Source organism: Podarcis vaucheri, assembly GCF_965113315.1.
Source record: "Podarcis vaucheri genome assembly, chromosome: 10".
Classification (NCBI taxonomy): domain Eukaryota; kingdom Metazoa; phylum Chordata; class Lepidosauria; order Squamata; family Lacertidae; genus Podarcis; species Podarcis vaucheri.
In genome coordinates, this window is record NC_138748.1 from 54,658,247 (window position 1) to 54,673,994 (window position 15,748).

Genomic DNA, 15,748 nt, shown 5'->3' on the forward strand with positions numbered 1-15,748 from the left:
CTCTCTCCATCTACCATTTCAACCTCTGCTAAAATGACAGTCTGTGCAATCTGCTACAAAAATCACAGTGGCAGGGTGGTACAGAATGCACAAACCAGTAGCATTTTGCTATTAAACTATTAGTTGAATTATTATACTGTCATTTATAAGCCACTCTGAGAGCCCTTTTAGATAGAGTGGGTTATAATGCTGCATTCCTCTCCTACTGCATGAAATCTGAACCACCCTGTCCATTTTGCTAATTTGCACATGGTATTCCAACAGAAAGTATAAATATAGTGGTGCATAATTTGGTACAGAGTTGGCATGTAAAATATGCAGCTGATATAAAATTAAGTGCTTGTTTGCACAAACCAAAAGTACCTTTTAGAATTCATGGTAATCACTAAATTTGTATCCCCCCCCCCAAAGAATACCTCTATCCTGGCTACTAGCTACAATATACTTTTGGCTGACAGCCATGTTTAAAAACGGGTGGAGAACATAACTCAGAAGGACCAAATCCTGCCCAGTCCTAAATTCTGTGAGGAGCACACCCTGCTCTTCTTGTACCAGCTTGCAAATTTTGTTCCTATGCTGAGAAACTCACCACATCCAGCAAATTTACAGCATGGCCTCTTTGGGGGCTAGCAGGTAGGACCGTGACTGGTTTTGATTTTTCCTCAGCTAGTATTTCCTCAGCTCTGGAGGTTTTCAGCATGCCTCTCCAGTTGCCTGTTCCGGCTTCCTGAGCTCCATCTCCCACAGCAGAGGATGTCTAATACAAAGAAAATATACAATACCCAAATTCCAATCAGTTATTTGCAAGGAAAATGTCCTGTGTTCCAAATGCTTGATTCATTTAATCCCATTCTACATGCAAGAAATTAAATCTTCAATTTAACACACACACACCATTGAGGAAGGTTAGACTGAGTAGTGCCCTAAATACACATAGAAAGCCATCTCCAGAAAAGCCCAATGCCACCAACTTTGCCTGACTCCAAAAAGCCAAAAGACTTTCCAACTTGCCCAGGCATTCCAGCATGGTTTACAACTGGCATTAGTGTTTGTTTTTATGGCTCTGGTGGATTTTATTGATATTACGGCTGCATTTCCATGATATTCACTGTTTAATAGAGTTTTAATGTATTCAATATTTTAGTTTGGATGTAGCAGCCTTGGAAGCCACAACATGCTGGATGACGGGGAAGTTTATAAACTGCCTAAATAAATAAAAACAGTGACAAACTACCTGTTTCATCACTCAGGTTGACATGCAAACATACCTAGGTATTCAGCAAGAGAACTACAGGCAAACTTTATTAAGTACATGAGAAAGATGATAGGCTGTAGCAACCGATTATAATCAAGACTGAGTTTACATCAGAGCACACAAGGATGAGAGGAAGCATCAAACAAAGAGATGGGCGGATGTTTTAAAAAATGGTCATTTGGTGTTTTGATATGCCCAATAATTCAAGAGGCTTGGTTTGAATTATCATTCCTGAATCATAAACCATGAAGCGCAGAAAGAGTGTTGAGGCTTTCAGCTTTCCTTGAGTGCCAGCTTCACTGTATTAAGCCACACAGTTATATTTAGCTATGGGAACAATTGTCTGATCTGGACCAATGTTTCTGTCAGAGGCAAGAGAAACTTACGCTATCATGTTCTTCAACTGGGGGAAGCCTACTAGATTATGTGAACTTTTATCTGCTCCTTTGGTGAGCCTAGGTAGGTTGAATGGCTTTGAACCAGGATAGCTAACCTTTGGCCCTCCAAATGTTGTTGGACTACAGCTCCCACCATCTCCAACATCTGAAGAGCCGCAGGTACCCCAGCCCAACTAAGAAAATCTCTCATCCTCATTAAGTGGGCTTTTTCCACTGAACAGAACAAATGGCAAAACTCAGAGCATCCCAGTTTTGTTCTAAGCCCTCTTTAGTCATTCATGTGAACACGTGAAGGTTAAAATGGTGTTTATGGGATGGGAATGTGTCCAAAGGCCTATCCCCAATCTCCTGCACATGCAGAGCCCTCTTAGACCTTTGATACATGTATGGTCTTCACTGGTACAATGCTTAATACCCAAAATATGAATGTTAAATGGTTTGGTTTGGAATATGGGTTATTTCTGCACAGCAGATCTCCTACTTTATCAATCCCCTACTTGCAGAATTTCAGCTGGACACACTCAGGGTGAAGGAGCTGTGGCAGGCAGGCTGGTAAATGTGCAATCTTGTATCCTGTTATGCACCAGAATAAACCTAACAGACTTTTTAAAAAGACTGGCAGCTCAAATATTTAAGGTTAAAGTGGGTGTTGCAAGAGATTTGGGAATAGGTATCTTAGGGCACAACTTTTGTTTGTAACAGATGCAACTTACAGCTGCAAAAACAGCTTTACCCCAGAACAGTGCTATTCAACTTTGCATCTCCAGATGTTGCAGGGCTACCAACTCCCTTCATCCCTGACCCCTGGGCTCTGATGGATGGGACTGTGGTCCAACAACCTCTGGTGATTCAACACTGAAGAACAATGCCCTAAGAACACACACCCAACAGCCTCTTGAAGCTGCCCACAACAGGGACAGAGCAGTAGTGGAAAGAAAGCTCCAAGGATCCTCAAGACATAACTTGAAACCTTCTACCTTAACGCAATTAAATTAACTAGGCAACTTTGTCAGCTGGCAAAGCTGTGATCTTGGACAGGCAAAATCAGGACAAAAATACTTATGCTTATGAGAATCATGTCCAACCACTACCAGAGTGCACCACAAAATGATTTCAGCATGCAGTGCTTAGAGGAAGAAACAAAGACAGACCTTGCCATCAACCTCGGCAGAACCAGCAGTAGTAGAGGTCTCCTGGGTGGCTGGTGCCAAAACACCAGGAGGCTTAGTGGACTAAAGAAGCAAGAAGGGCAGAAAATGACATCAGCATCGCTTGTCTGATTATTTTAACTGAGCCTCCTTGATCCCTCTTGGTGGCTGAAATTTCAGAAGACTGCATGCACTTGAAATTTTGGAACAGATCTCCCAACAACTCCAGACTCCCATGAATAAATGGAGCTCTTTGTTAATTACTGTGGTAACATTACAACTGACTTGATCTTAAGCACCACTTCCAAATTCCATGAAGTATATCAAGCCAAACAACTCACCTTGTCTCGTGACCCAGCAGAAGGCATCTCTCTGGCTGACCTGTTCCGCCTTTGCTCCTTTGAAAGAAAAAGCATAAAAAACATCAAAAGTCAATATGCTCACACCACATAAAAATGAAAGCTGGGGTGTCCTGGAAAGACACAGCTATTTGGAATTCTTAGCAAAGTGGTTGAGCGGGTTCTCCCCTCATTTACACTCACATAATGACACTGACGGACACTGGAGAGAATATATACAAAGAGGCGGCAGAAAAGGCTACCGGGTAAAGTTCCATAGGAATAACTCCTATCAGCAAACTTCCAAATGAGACACAAGCAATGTAAAACCAAGGTAGAAGAAAAAAAGGGGAGGGGGAATTCTCTTGCCACACAAGGACAAAGCACCAGCTGACTTTTCATTCAGAATACCAGGATGGACAGCATCTGCACACATCCATTCTGACTGCAGATATAAGAAAACCCTTCTGTTCAAAGCCAGATGACCACTGATTGCTAAATGTTGCAGTCACAGACCCACCTTATACGCTTTTTATAATTATATTGCTGTCCTCTGAGAGACACTGCCATGCTATATGGGTCTATGGCCCAAGCCAAGCAAGAGCTACCTGGAGTCTGACCAATGTTTGATACCACCTTTAGAATCTTTATTCATACAAAGCAGCTGATGGGAAAATCTGATAATTCCCATAAGATCAGAGATTGCAAAATAGAACTATCTCTGCACACGACGACAGACCCATTTGTAATTAATGGAGAGACTTTCTTCCCTTACCTCTATGTTGTTGTTTATTAGTCCACAGGCATCTGCAAAATCTGGATGCTTAGTGTTGATATAGGCCAACTCAATGGCTACCAAATTGTGAACCTATGAGAAAGAATATAATTAAAAGTTTAGAATTTTGACCATTGAAGTGACAAATAACTTGATCTCAGTAGCAAAAACATCCATAAAAATGCAGTTCAGTCACACAGCACTAACATAGGATGACCACAAAAAGACAGATCCTAAGATCTGCCAAGGGCAAATCATTTTACACCAGCCTTTGCCAACCTGTTGGCCTATCATGTCATGCTGGCAAGGGTTAATGAGTTACAGACACAAACCTCTGGAAGGTAGCAGGTTGGTGATGGCTGTTACACCATTGCATTTAACTCTGTGTCTCCTGAAGTTACAGGCTTAATGTATCACGTCAGCTATGGCTAGTGTTTTTCTGGCCCTCTAGAGGTCACATGTCAAATTGGGTGTAGCCAAACTTTAAAAGTGAGTGTGGCCATTTCTCCTACAATGGAAATCATCTTTGCAGGAGATCACAAAAACCTTTTGGCAGGAGACCCACAGAGCGGTCAGGTTAAACAAAAAAAACCCGAACACTGTTTTTAAATGGATACATTTTGAGGGACCACAAAAAACCTTTTGGCGTCACAGTTTCACAGCAGGATACCTCTGAGAGCAGCCAGTAAAAAAAACGTTTTTGCAACTTCTTGGGACACAGACAAATCCCCCTTTTGTCCCCAAGGGACCAATTGAAGCAGGAAAAAATAAATTAAGACCAGAGGGGAGCTTACAACTGCAAGGAAATAATGGCATCCCTAGCTGGGAGCATCTTGGCACTGAGGAGTATTCAGCTGCAAATCTATTATGGTAAACCCCAAAATTATTCTTTACGCATCAGTCTAACTAGGCCCACAGTGGAATACAGAATTTTCACCAATATTCTCCATTAAAAGGAACATGCCACTGCACACAGCAAGCTCCACAATAGATTACCATTTCATTTGTAACTGGTAGCCTTCGACGCAAAAGACTAGTCACAACCTCAACGATGGCATCGTGGAGCTTCGGAAAACGCAACAATTCCTGAATACAAATGAAACAACGAAAGAGTTTGACTTCTGAAAAGCAACAAACTATCTAACTGTATTAATCATAGATCACACAAACCAAGTTCACATGATCACAGTTCAAGGAAACCTTCATTAGATGAGACTGCATGGCAGGGCCAGTGAGAGGTGTGGCTTGTGCTGCATAGAGAAGCCTGGGGGACCACATTCACCTGCCCACCCCAATATAATACAACAATGCGTATGCATACACACAACCCTATGTGAGTCCACATTAGTACTCTGGCAGTGTTCAGTTTAAAGTTGTTAACTCCATCTTCCAAGAAGAGTTCTCTCAAAAAGCATTGCCCAAATAATGCATCCTAGTGGAACACCCTCCCGTCAGATGCCAAACAGATAAACAACTATGGCTTTTAGAAGACGTCTGAAGGCAGCCCTGTATAAGGAAGTTTTTAATGTTTTATGTTGATTTTGTATTTTGCTGCAAGCTGCCCAAAGCAGCTGGGGCAAACCAGTCAAGTCGGCTGCATGTAAATGATAAAATTATTTATATGCCACCCATATAAATCATCATCATATATTTCTTCTGGGATATTTTCACACCCTGTGAGACACACATTTTTGCAAATTAGCTCCTTTTTTTACCTGTGTACTGTAATTGCTACAATGCTGGATAATCCTCTGCATTTCCTCGTGAACAAGCTCCACACAACGCAAGCTGGGCTCTTCCAATCGTTTGATTTGCCTCTTTACTAGGAGCTCAAATGAAACTTCAGGCACAAACAGAGCCGGGCGGGGACCCTAGCCAAGCCAAAAGGAAGCAGATTCATTCTTATTCCGTTGTAATAATTTAGATTCCCCAGGGTGCTGTGCCCTTTCCCAAGGCAGCACTAAGCTGTATGCTCTACAAGCACTGAAACTCCACCCAGTGCATAGAGAGTGCAGGTCAGCAAAGTGATACTGCATCTTATACAGGAAGTTAAAGAAGGATAATACCTACAGTAGCATTTCTAATGGCTGTCAATATGTCGATGGTGTTAAGGCCACCTAATGGATCAACAGATTCTAAGGTACGCCCAAAGGTTTCATGGAAAATGTAGCAAATCCTAGCTCCGCCGCACCTGGAGAATGAAAAAACAGTCACTGAGACAACAGGGAGGAAAATAGGGAAGCCAAATAATATTGCCTATACTTGAGCTCATTGGATTCATAAAAATGTAGCAAATTTCAGTTTAATGGCAATGTTTCTAAACAATCTGCCATCCATGTCAACTTCACGCCAAAATAGAAGTTGTGCTTACAGTTCTGAAGTCTCGATGTACTTTGCTGTCCCTTCAATGGTGTTGCAATATTCAGTGGCAAATTTGGTAATCAGCTGCAGTAATGTGGCACTCTTGTCATCTACAGGCTCCCCGTAGCCGTTCAGCAGAGACTGATACTGAGCAGCTAGAACATTGATTCTGGTTTTCAGTTCTGGCAAGCAATCCCTGATGTGATGCATAAGCAACCTAAAAACAGAATTTGAAAATGCAACACTTTAAGGAAAACAGCTCAAAACATACAATCCACTCAGTTTTTCAGGAGCACATTTCAGTTATTAAGCAACCATCATTTTCTTTTAAGCAAGTGGGACATTCTCCCAGCAGTAGCTTACTATGGGTTTAAATGCCTAATATTTCACCAGTCTAAAAGCCATCATGATTCTATGCTACTGCCATTCAACAGAAAACTATACAAAACTAACATACAGATTTTTTTTGGGGGGGGTGTGTCAAACCTTACAGAGTAGGAGGCAAGGGCGATAGCTCAGTGGCAGAGAATCTGCCCTGCATGCAGAAGGTCTGCTTCAATCCCCAGCATCTCTAGGGAGAACTGGGAATGTAGCCAGTCTGAATGAAACACTGGAGAAACACTGCCAATCAGTGTAGACAATACTGAGCTAATTGGACCAATTACTCATTATAAATCAAAGTTTCCGTTTTTAAATAATTATTTATTTCAGCTAGGGCCAAACTCAACTTGATTTCAGAGACCTGGGATGATGATCTTCTGCATGTGTTGGTTTTCAGCTCATCTGGCTCACTGAGCATAGGGAAAGCAGCAGTTTGCGAGAAGGTATTTAACCAGCTCCCTCTTTCCAAATTTAAATCAGCTCCCCCAAGAACCTAATATGAGCTGTCTGTGGATGTCAGGTTGAAGTGAGGTGTGGTTTAGGGCAAAAGGAACCAGCACTACCAACAACCTCAGGAGATTTTAACTGCTGGTCCCTTTCTCTCTCTCTCTCTTATTCTTCAAGACATAAGCGGTAATTAATAAAGCATGTCTACGCAGACATAACTTCATCTTCTAATCCTATCCACAATCTTTCACAGACTAAAAAAATCTATCAGTTAAATATCTTCTTCAGACAACAACCACAAATGATGTTGTTCAAAGACAATAAGGGAGGCAAAATTTATCTTACAGGTGTACCACTGCTGTAAAGTTAGCAGTGGCAATTACCTTAAAATATAGTACTTTGTACACCACATAATTCCAGTACGATGTAGAGCACAATTCAAAATTCAGTACTGTAAGCAAAAAGTTGTATGTAACTAAGTTATTGCAAAAGTGAAACAATTTCCATGAGCTCAATGGAACTCCCCACCCCCCACCCCCCTGAAATCTGCTCTGGAGGTTCTCCCAACACTCTGGAGCAGATCTGGTGGGGGGTGCGGGTGGCATGGGATAGAGAGTTCCTTTTTGTTTGCAGAAGCAATTGCACTCATGCAATGACTTGGTTGGATTCAACCCAATACTTCCCTATCAATGAAAACAGTCACTCATCCATTCTACATTTGGCACTGGCCATGCACACCAAAATCATCCAATCCCTCCCAAATAACTGCCAGCTTTCCATTCATGGCCTCCACCTGCAAGACTCAAAACTGCAAAAGAACTGAAAATATCAGGATGTTATCAGTCACTCGTCCCTTAAATACCGGCTTCACCAGCCAAGTGCAAAAAAGCTGTACACAACTGGGATGGGCCAGAACAAGTCAAAACAATTCTAACTGGAGAAAAATCTAAACTAGGATCAAAGCAGCTCCTTGTACCTATTGAGTGTCCTAGCAAGGTACTTTGTTCCATTCCGGTTGGCTAGAGAGGGGTACTTCTTCTGGAGAAAACCATACTCATCACGAATTGAATCAGCAACACTCTTCTTATTGTTAATATCTAACTGACTCCTAAAAATGAGACAGAAAATTAATCATGTTTCATTTAATTTAGATACCATTTCATTTTCTTTTCCTGTTGCCAAAATCTGGTTAACATGTTCTTCTGGCTGAGAAGGAACAGTGACATTATGCCATGATGCTATCTTAAATCAGTTGTCATCAGATTTATTTATTTTATTTCTCTTAACAAAATTTATAAACTGGTCACTTGCAAAAAACCCCCAAACATCTAAGTAATTTACACAAAAATAAAACACTGAAATTATCAACAGAAGACCAAGTTAAAAAGAACTTTAAAAACCAAAGTGTAATTGAAACCAATTGTTTAAAAACAAGATCAAAAGCCCATGTCAGCTGCTACATGTCTAGATAGGAATGCCTGAACAAAACAGTCGTCGAAAAGAGTACAGCAAAGGCATCTGTGCACGATTTCAATAGGCAGGCAGTTCCAAAGGGTGGGTGATTGTCACCCTAGAAGATACATTTCTTACAATGTTATGTTGGCACTTGTACCGCAGAAGCGGTCAAATGGGCAACGTGGAGTAGGGTAACCCCTCAAATAAACTGGTCCAAAGCTGTTAAGCACTTTATATACTAATAGTAACACCTCAAACTTGGCCCAGCAGCAATAAGATTGACTGGACAGTGAGCTACGACCAATACACTAAGCATGTCACCGCTACTAATGCAAAAGTTGCATGGATACTGAGGTGGTGCAGCGCCCCAACACTAGGCTTTTCCCAGTTTTACCCCCTGCAACTACCAGCGTAGGAGGCCACAATTCTCCTAGGCCTTCCCATCATACTAGTCTTAGAAATATGCCATTTACACTTAACTAATTGTGATCCAACAATGATTTGAGGACCAAAGAGCCCTATAATTGCAACGGCCTCAACCCTCTCCCCACAGGGCACAAAAACACAGGAACGCAAAGCACTGCTTTGTAACGGAAGGACCACATTCTGATGCTACTCACCTATTCACCACGCCAATGATGCCGAGTTTAACAGGGATCACTCTTCCCATAAGTACGTCCATAGCGTCAGTGCCAGCATCCATGAGATCCAGCTTTGTGATCACAGCAAGGGTGCGCCGCCCTAACAGAGCGGCAGGAAAACTGTCATTTTACATTAAGCTGGTCATGGGTTAACTTTGTCAAGCCTAGGAAACAGCTACCCAAAGTAAAAACAAAAGGAAATGTGGAAAGGCGCCAGTGAGCACGGCTATGCAGGAGAAGAGAAATTCACCATTACTCATTTACTCATTCTCAGATTAATTGCGAGTTTGTACTATGACTATGCGGGACGCGGGTGGCGCTGTGGGTAAAAGCCTCAGCGCCTAGGGCTTGCCGATCTAAAGGTTGGCGGTTCGAATCCCCGCGGCGGGGTGCGCTCCCGCTGCTCGGTCCCAGCGCCTGCCAACCTAGCAGTTCGAAAGCACCCCCAGGTGCAAGTAGATAAATAGGTACCGCTTACCAGCAGGAAGGTAAACGGCGTTCCGTGTGCTACGCTGGCTCGCCAGATGCAGCTTTGTCACGCTGGCCACGTGACCCGGAAGTGTCTCCGGACAGCGCTGGCCCCCGACCTCTTGAGTGAGATGGGCGCACAAACCCCAGAGTCTGTCAAGACTGGCCCGTTCGGGCAGGGGTACCTTTACCTTTACTATGACTATGGCTGGCTTGCTGTTTCTGCCAGAGGAGCTCATGGCTGCAAACACATCCATGACAAAGGCTAGCAAGGAACCCAGCTTTAGATGAGCCAAACTTTGGCTTAGCTCAGCATGGGGCAGCAGCAAAAAGAACCAGAAAGGACCAAGGTGCCTGAAAGGTCTTCTCTGGGAGCCCATGGTTGGTCTATGTATGTAGAGTTGTATCTATTTTTAGTCTTACTCAGGCTAGACCCACTGAAATTAATGGACCTGACTTCACTTTGAAAGCCTGAAAGCACTTCAACCAGGAAACTCTTTGAAGGCATCTTGCCATTTCAACTGCACAAATTACAATTGCAAACTAACCCTTCTTCAAATCACATTTGTAAGAGCAGGCAGTAGATACAGTAGATTAAGGGGTAACAGTTACAGGGATGGTGGAACTGTGGTCCTCCAGATATTGAACTCCAGCTCCCATCCCAGCCAGCATGGCCAACAGTCAGGGATGATGGGAGCTGGAGCCAAACAATATCTGGAAGGCCAAAGGTTCCCCATCCCTGAATTACATCATCAACAAGTGTGTTTCCTAGAAAGAGAAAAAGCAGACATGCTGAAACCTGGTCCCCCCCCCCACTTACCATCTGGATCCACTTCCCGTGCTATTTTGAGGGCCTCAGAAGTGGCCATGTCCGTGTTGGCAGCAGTGACCGCCAGAATAATTGAATTTGGGTTACTAATGAATCTAAGGATTAGTTCTCGGATCTGAAGTTCAATATCCTTTGGTTGATCACCTACAGGCACCTGTGTGAGGAAAAGAAGAAGAAAGTGGACCTTCCTTCTTTTAACCACATCTATTAAGAGCGATGCATATGCAGGCAGGTCTCCTAATGCACAAAATCTAAAGGCCACTCCTAGGAGGAGGAGAAGAAGCCAGGAAGGAAATCCAAAAACATGAGAATTATATGGAGAGAAAGGTAGCTGACTGACTCTCCTAATTCCAGAAAGGCCTTGTGATGCTGTAGTTAAGATGAGGCAGCCAAGGGACAACAAAGGAGGAAGGCAAAAGGACCTGAGAGAGCCCATTGCAGAGTGTTGTGATGGAGTTTGCTGGGCATAGTGTGGGGAAGGAAGGGAGATAACTGGGGATCTTGGCGAGAAACATTTTTAAATGTCTGCTACAAGGTATTAATTGATTTCTCATATACATTTCACACTTGGCAAAAAAAAACCCAACCCAACAACATAGAACTCTACAGCAACAACAAGAAAAACCTTCTTACCTTTGTCATTCCTGGCAAATCTACAAGAGTCAGATTGACAACATTAGGGGAAAAAATCTTTAGATGAATTGGTTCAGGGCTGATCCCCTAGAAAGCCATGGAAAAAGGAACAAAGAATAATTTCTCCAGAACATGCTTAATCGTAACCTTCAGAAAACAAGACATCACTGAACCTAAATTAGCCTTTGAATCTAGGTTGTTTTTGTAATTTGGGCACCTGTCTTTATAATCTAGCATCTTGCTCAGTTCAGGTGTCCATGTCTGAAATTTTGCTTGGTCTACATGCTTCAGCTATTTGTCCCTAAATGTGCCTGACAAATGTGCCTGATTTTTGTACAGAAGAAAACATTTGTGGGCCGCTAACATCTGGCCCTCCAGATGTTGCTGGACTACGGCTCCCACTGGGTCAGGGATGATGGGTATTGTAGATCAGCAACATCTGGAGGGCCTCAAGTTAACTCCTCTTGGTTCACAGAACAAGCCAATGCTCTTAGGACAACAATGCAAAGCCACCAAGGAAGATTGACAGGAGCTGTAACCTTGGAGATTATGAGCAACGTCAGTAGTAGATTCTGCCTCTTTGGCAACATAGAACTTAGATAAAAGTGACTTGGCTTAAGAAAGCAATAGCATGACTGTTTCTCAATTGCGGGCTCCAGATCCTGCGTCAAATAATAATTCTGAAGAATGTACACCATTGTTTCCCAACTGTGGTTTCTGTGTTGAAATTACTTCTTTTAAAAGATGAACCAACCGTAGTCACTCACCTTATTATTTCCTGAAATCCTTTCGGTTTCGCTTTCTATTTCTTGCCTAATTTCATCGAAATCTGAGTAGAGCTGAAGTTTTAAAAAGGAAAGGGGAAAAAACCCTCACCATCAGCACCCAACATCCTCAGGCAGCTGCCAGGGTCCTAGCACCCTGACAGGACCCACCACTGATGTCTGCCCTGAAATCCCTTTATTTATTTCTCTATTTCTCTATCTATCTATCTATCTATCTATCTATCTATCTATCTATCTATCTAACTATCTATCCCTCCCTCCCTCCCTCCCTCCCTCCCTCACCCTGGCTGGTGCTTTGAGCAATACCAGGAGGCCACGGCAAGCTGCCAATTTTATTTCCTATAATGCCTGTGACACAGCACCACTCTGGGACATTGTAGGAAATTAAAACTGCACCCTTCAGCCATGCAATACTGTTTCTGCCCACCACTAATGCCAGCTAAACCCACCAACGGAAAAGGGGGCCCACCAGAGTGCATTTTCCTCAGGCCACATATGTACGCACCAGAGTGCATTTCCCCCTGCCACATATGTACGCACACACCAAAATCCCTATCTGCTTTTGTGGCTTTACAATCAAGAAAATGTACCTTGTTTTTGGTGTGCAGAAACTTTCCCCATTCTTCAGTATCAACCCCTGGAAAGAGACAGTCATGGCATGAGAGAAGAAGTGGAGCAACACAACCAACTTTTTCAGCTTCAAGTACATTTTCTCCATTGAGCTTGTCTATGCTCAGCCTTTGTGATGGAAAACAAAAACCCCAAGCATTTAAGGAGCATTAGTCAAATGGACCTAGCGTAGGGTTGCCATATTTCAAAAAGGAAAAACCAGGACACCCCGAGAGTTGTGGAGCTTCTTTTAAGAAACCCAAAAAATTGTTGAGAGTTTGTTTTTTTTTTTGTTTGGTTGTTTTACAAAAATGCCAAAAAAAACCCCACATTTTCCAACTGACAAAGCACCACCTTTCAGAAATCCCCCCGGACATCAATTCCGCCTTTGAAATCTTGGTAATATCTTGGGAAATCCAGACATATGGCAGCCCTAATCTAGTGTCAATTCACCAGAAATCAAATGCCTCAATATTTACTAAGGTCTTCATTTCTGTTTGTAATTCTTATACTAATAAGATAAAAACTGGAGCCTAACAATTACTCCTTATCATACATTACAATCACTTTGTTGACCAGAGTCCCACACGTGGCGATAAGAGTGATTGAACAAGTGTGTATGTGGTGTACAAGTACAACATGCCATTATCTGCAATGGCCCCAATCTTATCAGACTCCTATTAGAATAAATGGTTTTAAATGGGGCTTTAGCCATGACTAACTGTAACTTAAGTGGGGCCACTTAGTCATACAAGAGCAACACGTTTGGTGGTGGAGTGGAGGGGACGGACACTAATTTGTTGTCTGGTATGCTCTGTTCATATCACATACACCAAAACATCCTAAATTTTTGGCAATTTCCTTCAACATGTGCAAAATGAAGCTTTCGTATAAGCTTTCCGGGGGAGAAAAGGTGAAATGAAAGGAGACAAACATTCAAAAAAGAAAACTCTCAAAACAAAAACTAGATATCTAGGAAGGTCCAGTTCATAGACCAGAGGACTTCACACCTTTCAAATCAACTAGTATGCCTAATTTTTCCCATTATACTGACTTACCCTTGGCTTTCTGATACTTCACTTCCTAGAATAGGTAACAGGTCTCACCATTGCTTGTTTGAGGAAATCTCTTTCAGGAAAGAAAGTGCATTGCACATGTGTCCTCTAGAGACACATTCTAGTTGTGGCTACCAGCAACACACATTGTATTATATGCTCAGGTCAATCTGATTTAAGGGTAAGAACACTGGCAAGATAGGTCTCCAACTCTGGAAATGCAACTTTTAAGTTATTTAACCTTAGAGAGACAAGCCAGGTTTTGGTCATGGCCTGCAGTTGGTTCCAAGGCCAAGGACCTGTTTCAGGATCACTGTTGAGTGAAAGGCACCGTTGCAGGTGGGAAGGACTCTCTACTATGCGTCACAAGGTGATGAACCCCTTTACCTGCAGGCTACAGCAACATGCATCTCTGTACCAGCAGGGAAGAGAACTGGGATGGAGGAACACGGGCAGGGTACACAATTCCTCCTCTCCTACCATTCTCCTGCCTACCTCTGCCCCCAGGGACTGTGATGTAGAGCCCTTGCTACTACAGCCAGTGGGAAAGCAGGACAGGAGAGCCACCGGACCTCTAATTCCTTACTAAAAACCAGTAGAAAAGCCCTTCTGGGTCCTTTTGATGAGAGGTCCGTTGCATTAAACAAGGGACAGATAAATTATGGCCCTCCAGTGGTTGATGGACTCTAAATCTCAGAATCTCTGCCCATTGGCCAAGACTGGCAGGAGTCAACATCTGGCAGGCCACAGGCCGCATTTATGGCACCATGTAGTCTTTCACGTCCTGTTATTATTTAAGCACTTATTTGAAATTCATCTCTCTTTGTTTTGCTATTCCCAACAGACTTCTTGCTACCACAGATTTAAAAGTACAATCTGGTAACAACAACAAAACAGAGATGGTTATTATGACAAAGCACTTTATCACAATTTTCTTTTTTTTAAAAATAGGTCAAGATTTCTACATTGCGTTCTAGTTTGACACAGAGGCAGAAAGAAGGAAACGGCAAACTAAGGCAGCGGGCCCAGCAAAACAACAGCTATTCAGCACAGCAGCCAGAGTGTAAATGTGCAAATAAAGAGCAGCAGGCAGCAATAAAAGTGGCATGGTATGCATGTGGCTTGAATACAAAAGCATGCAGATTCTGTGTAGGAGGAAAAGAAGTGAATAGGAAACCTTTCGAAAGGTGCCTTGCATGTTTCCAAGTTGCAGGGTCTGCAGTTGAAAAGAAACAGCATCAAAAGTTTGGTTATTTTCCCCTCCCTCTGGACCCGCTGTGAGAGGACATTATCAGTCTTGCAGGAATCACAACATACATTAAGACATATGTGCCACATGAGAAATGCATGCATGCTTAATGCAGAGTTAGAATGTAACATTCTGAAAACCAGTCTTAATATAGCAGCAGATATATTTCAAGATAACTGAGATAATTGCTGCTGTCAGTAACTCCCTCTAATTAGCTTAAATACTACAAAGTGAAGAACCACCATTTGGCAAATAGATTTTACCTAAGCTAGAAGGGGGAAATGAGCAAGGATGAGTAGTTTAGAAAGGTACCATCACTTACAGGAAATGAAAAACCATCACAGTGGCTCAGTTTGGGCAAGGCTTTAACATGTGTAGAAGCTAGTTACTAGTTGTGGGTGTATTGCCTCCAAACCCAGACACTCACATACTGGATATCATATACACTATTCAATATTCAGTGCAATGAAGGTCATCATACATAGGGCTGAACCACAGAGGTGTTTGCATAAAATCTAGAAACTGCCAGCACAGTTCAGGACTAGCTGCACTGACCTTTTCCCTTTTCTTTTCTTTTCTTTTCTTTTCTTTTCTTTTCTTTTCTTTTCTTTTCTTTTCTTTTCTTTTGCAACTAGGTCCTGCACAACTTTATACCCAACTAGCATAAGGAGAGGAATAGGTGCCATCTGGTGGGTGAGCAGGTGCTATCCTGCTTCCCATTGCACCCTGTTTTGTACGCTGATCCAAACCAGGTTCTTGAGCCAAAGTGATCTTAAGGATGCACAACCCGCAACTGTAGCAAACAAAACTGCCTATTTGCTTCTTTATTGTGAACCTCGCCACCCAAGTTTGTCTCTTTTTTTTTTTTTTACATCAAATTTCTCTCGGCCACCTACGTTTCTGGCCAAAAAACAACAAAAC

At 42.6% G+C, this 15,748-nt stretch overlaps 1 protein-coding gene and 1 pseudogene across 5 annotated transcripts in view; one reads left to right on the forward strand and one right to left on the reverse strand.

Annotated features, from left to right (window-relative positions):
* The window catches only part of LOC309542042 (general transcription factor IIF subunit 1 pseudogene), a 213,901-nt pseudogene that overhangs the window by 170,052 nt on the left and 28,101 nt on the right, over positions 1-15,748 (forward strand). The gene's annotated exons all lie outside the window — the stretch shown is intronic.
* Positions 1-15,748, reverse strand: part of DNM1L (dynamin 1 like) — a 36,421-nt gene that overhangs the window by 3,954 nt on the left and 16,719 nt on the right. The window contains exons 3-17 of one of the 4 annotated variants that reach the window (XM_082240494.1): positions 14,756-14,794; positions 12,505-12,551; positions 11,897-11,968; positions 11,130-11,216; positions 10,488-10,650; positions 9,179-9,299; positions 8,080-8,211; positions 6,286-6,492; positions 5,985-6,105; positions 5,630-5,785; positions 4,911-5,000; positions 3,915-4,007; positions 3,143-3,199; positions 2,805-2,885; positions 590-757 (exon numbers count right to left, since the gene is read on the reverse strand). In XM_082240494.1, the coding sequence (XP_082096620.1) occupies positions 590-757; positions 2,805-2,885; positions 3,143-3,199; positions 3,915-4,007; positions 4,911-5,000; positions 5,630-5,785; positions 5,985-6,105; positions 6,286-6,492; positions 8,080-8,211; positions 9,179-9,299; positions 10,488-10,650; positions 11,130-11,216; positions 11,897-11,968; positions 12,505-12,551; positions 14,756-14,794 (1,634 nt within the window). The remainder of the gene's footprint in view (positions 1-589; positions 758-2,804; positions 2,886-3,142; positions 3,200-3,914; positions 4,008-4,910; positions 5,001-5,629; positions 5,786-5,984; positions 6,106-6,285; positions 6,493-8,079; positions 8,212-9,178; positions 9,300-10,487; positions 10,651-11,129; positions 11,217-11,896; positions 11,969-12,504; positions 12,552-14,755; positions 14,795-15,748) is intronic. The other 3 variants (XM_082240495.1, XM_082240496.1, XM_082240497.1) reach the window with 3 other exon arrangements.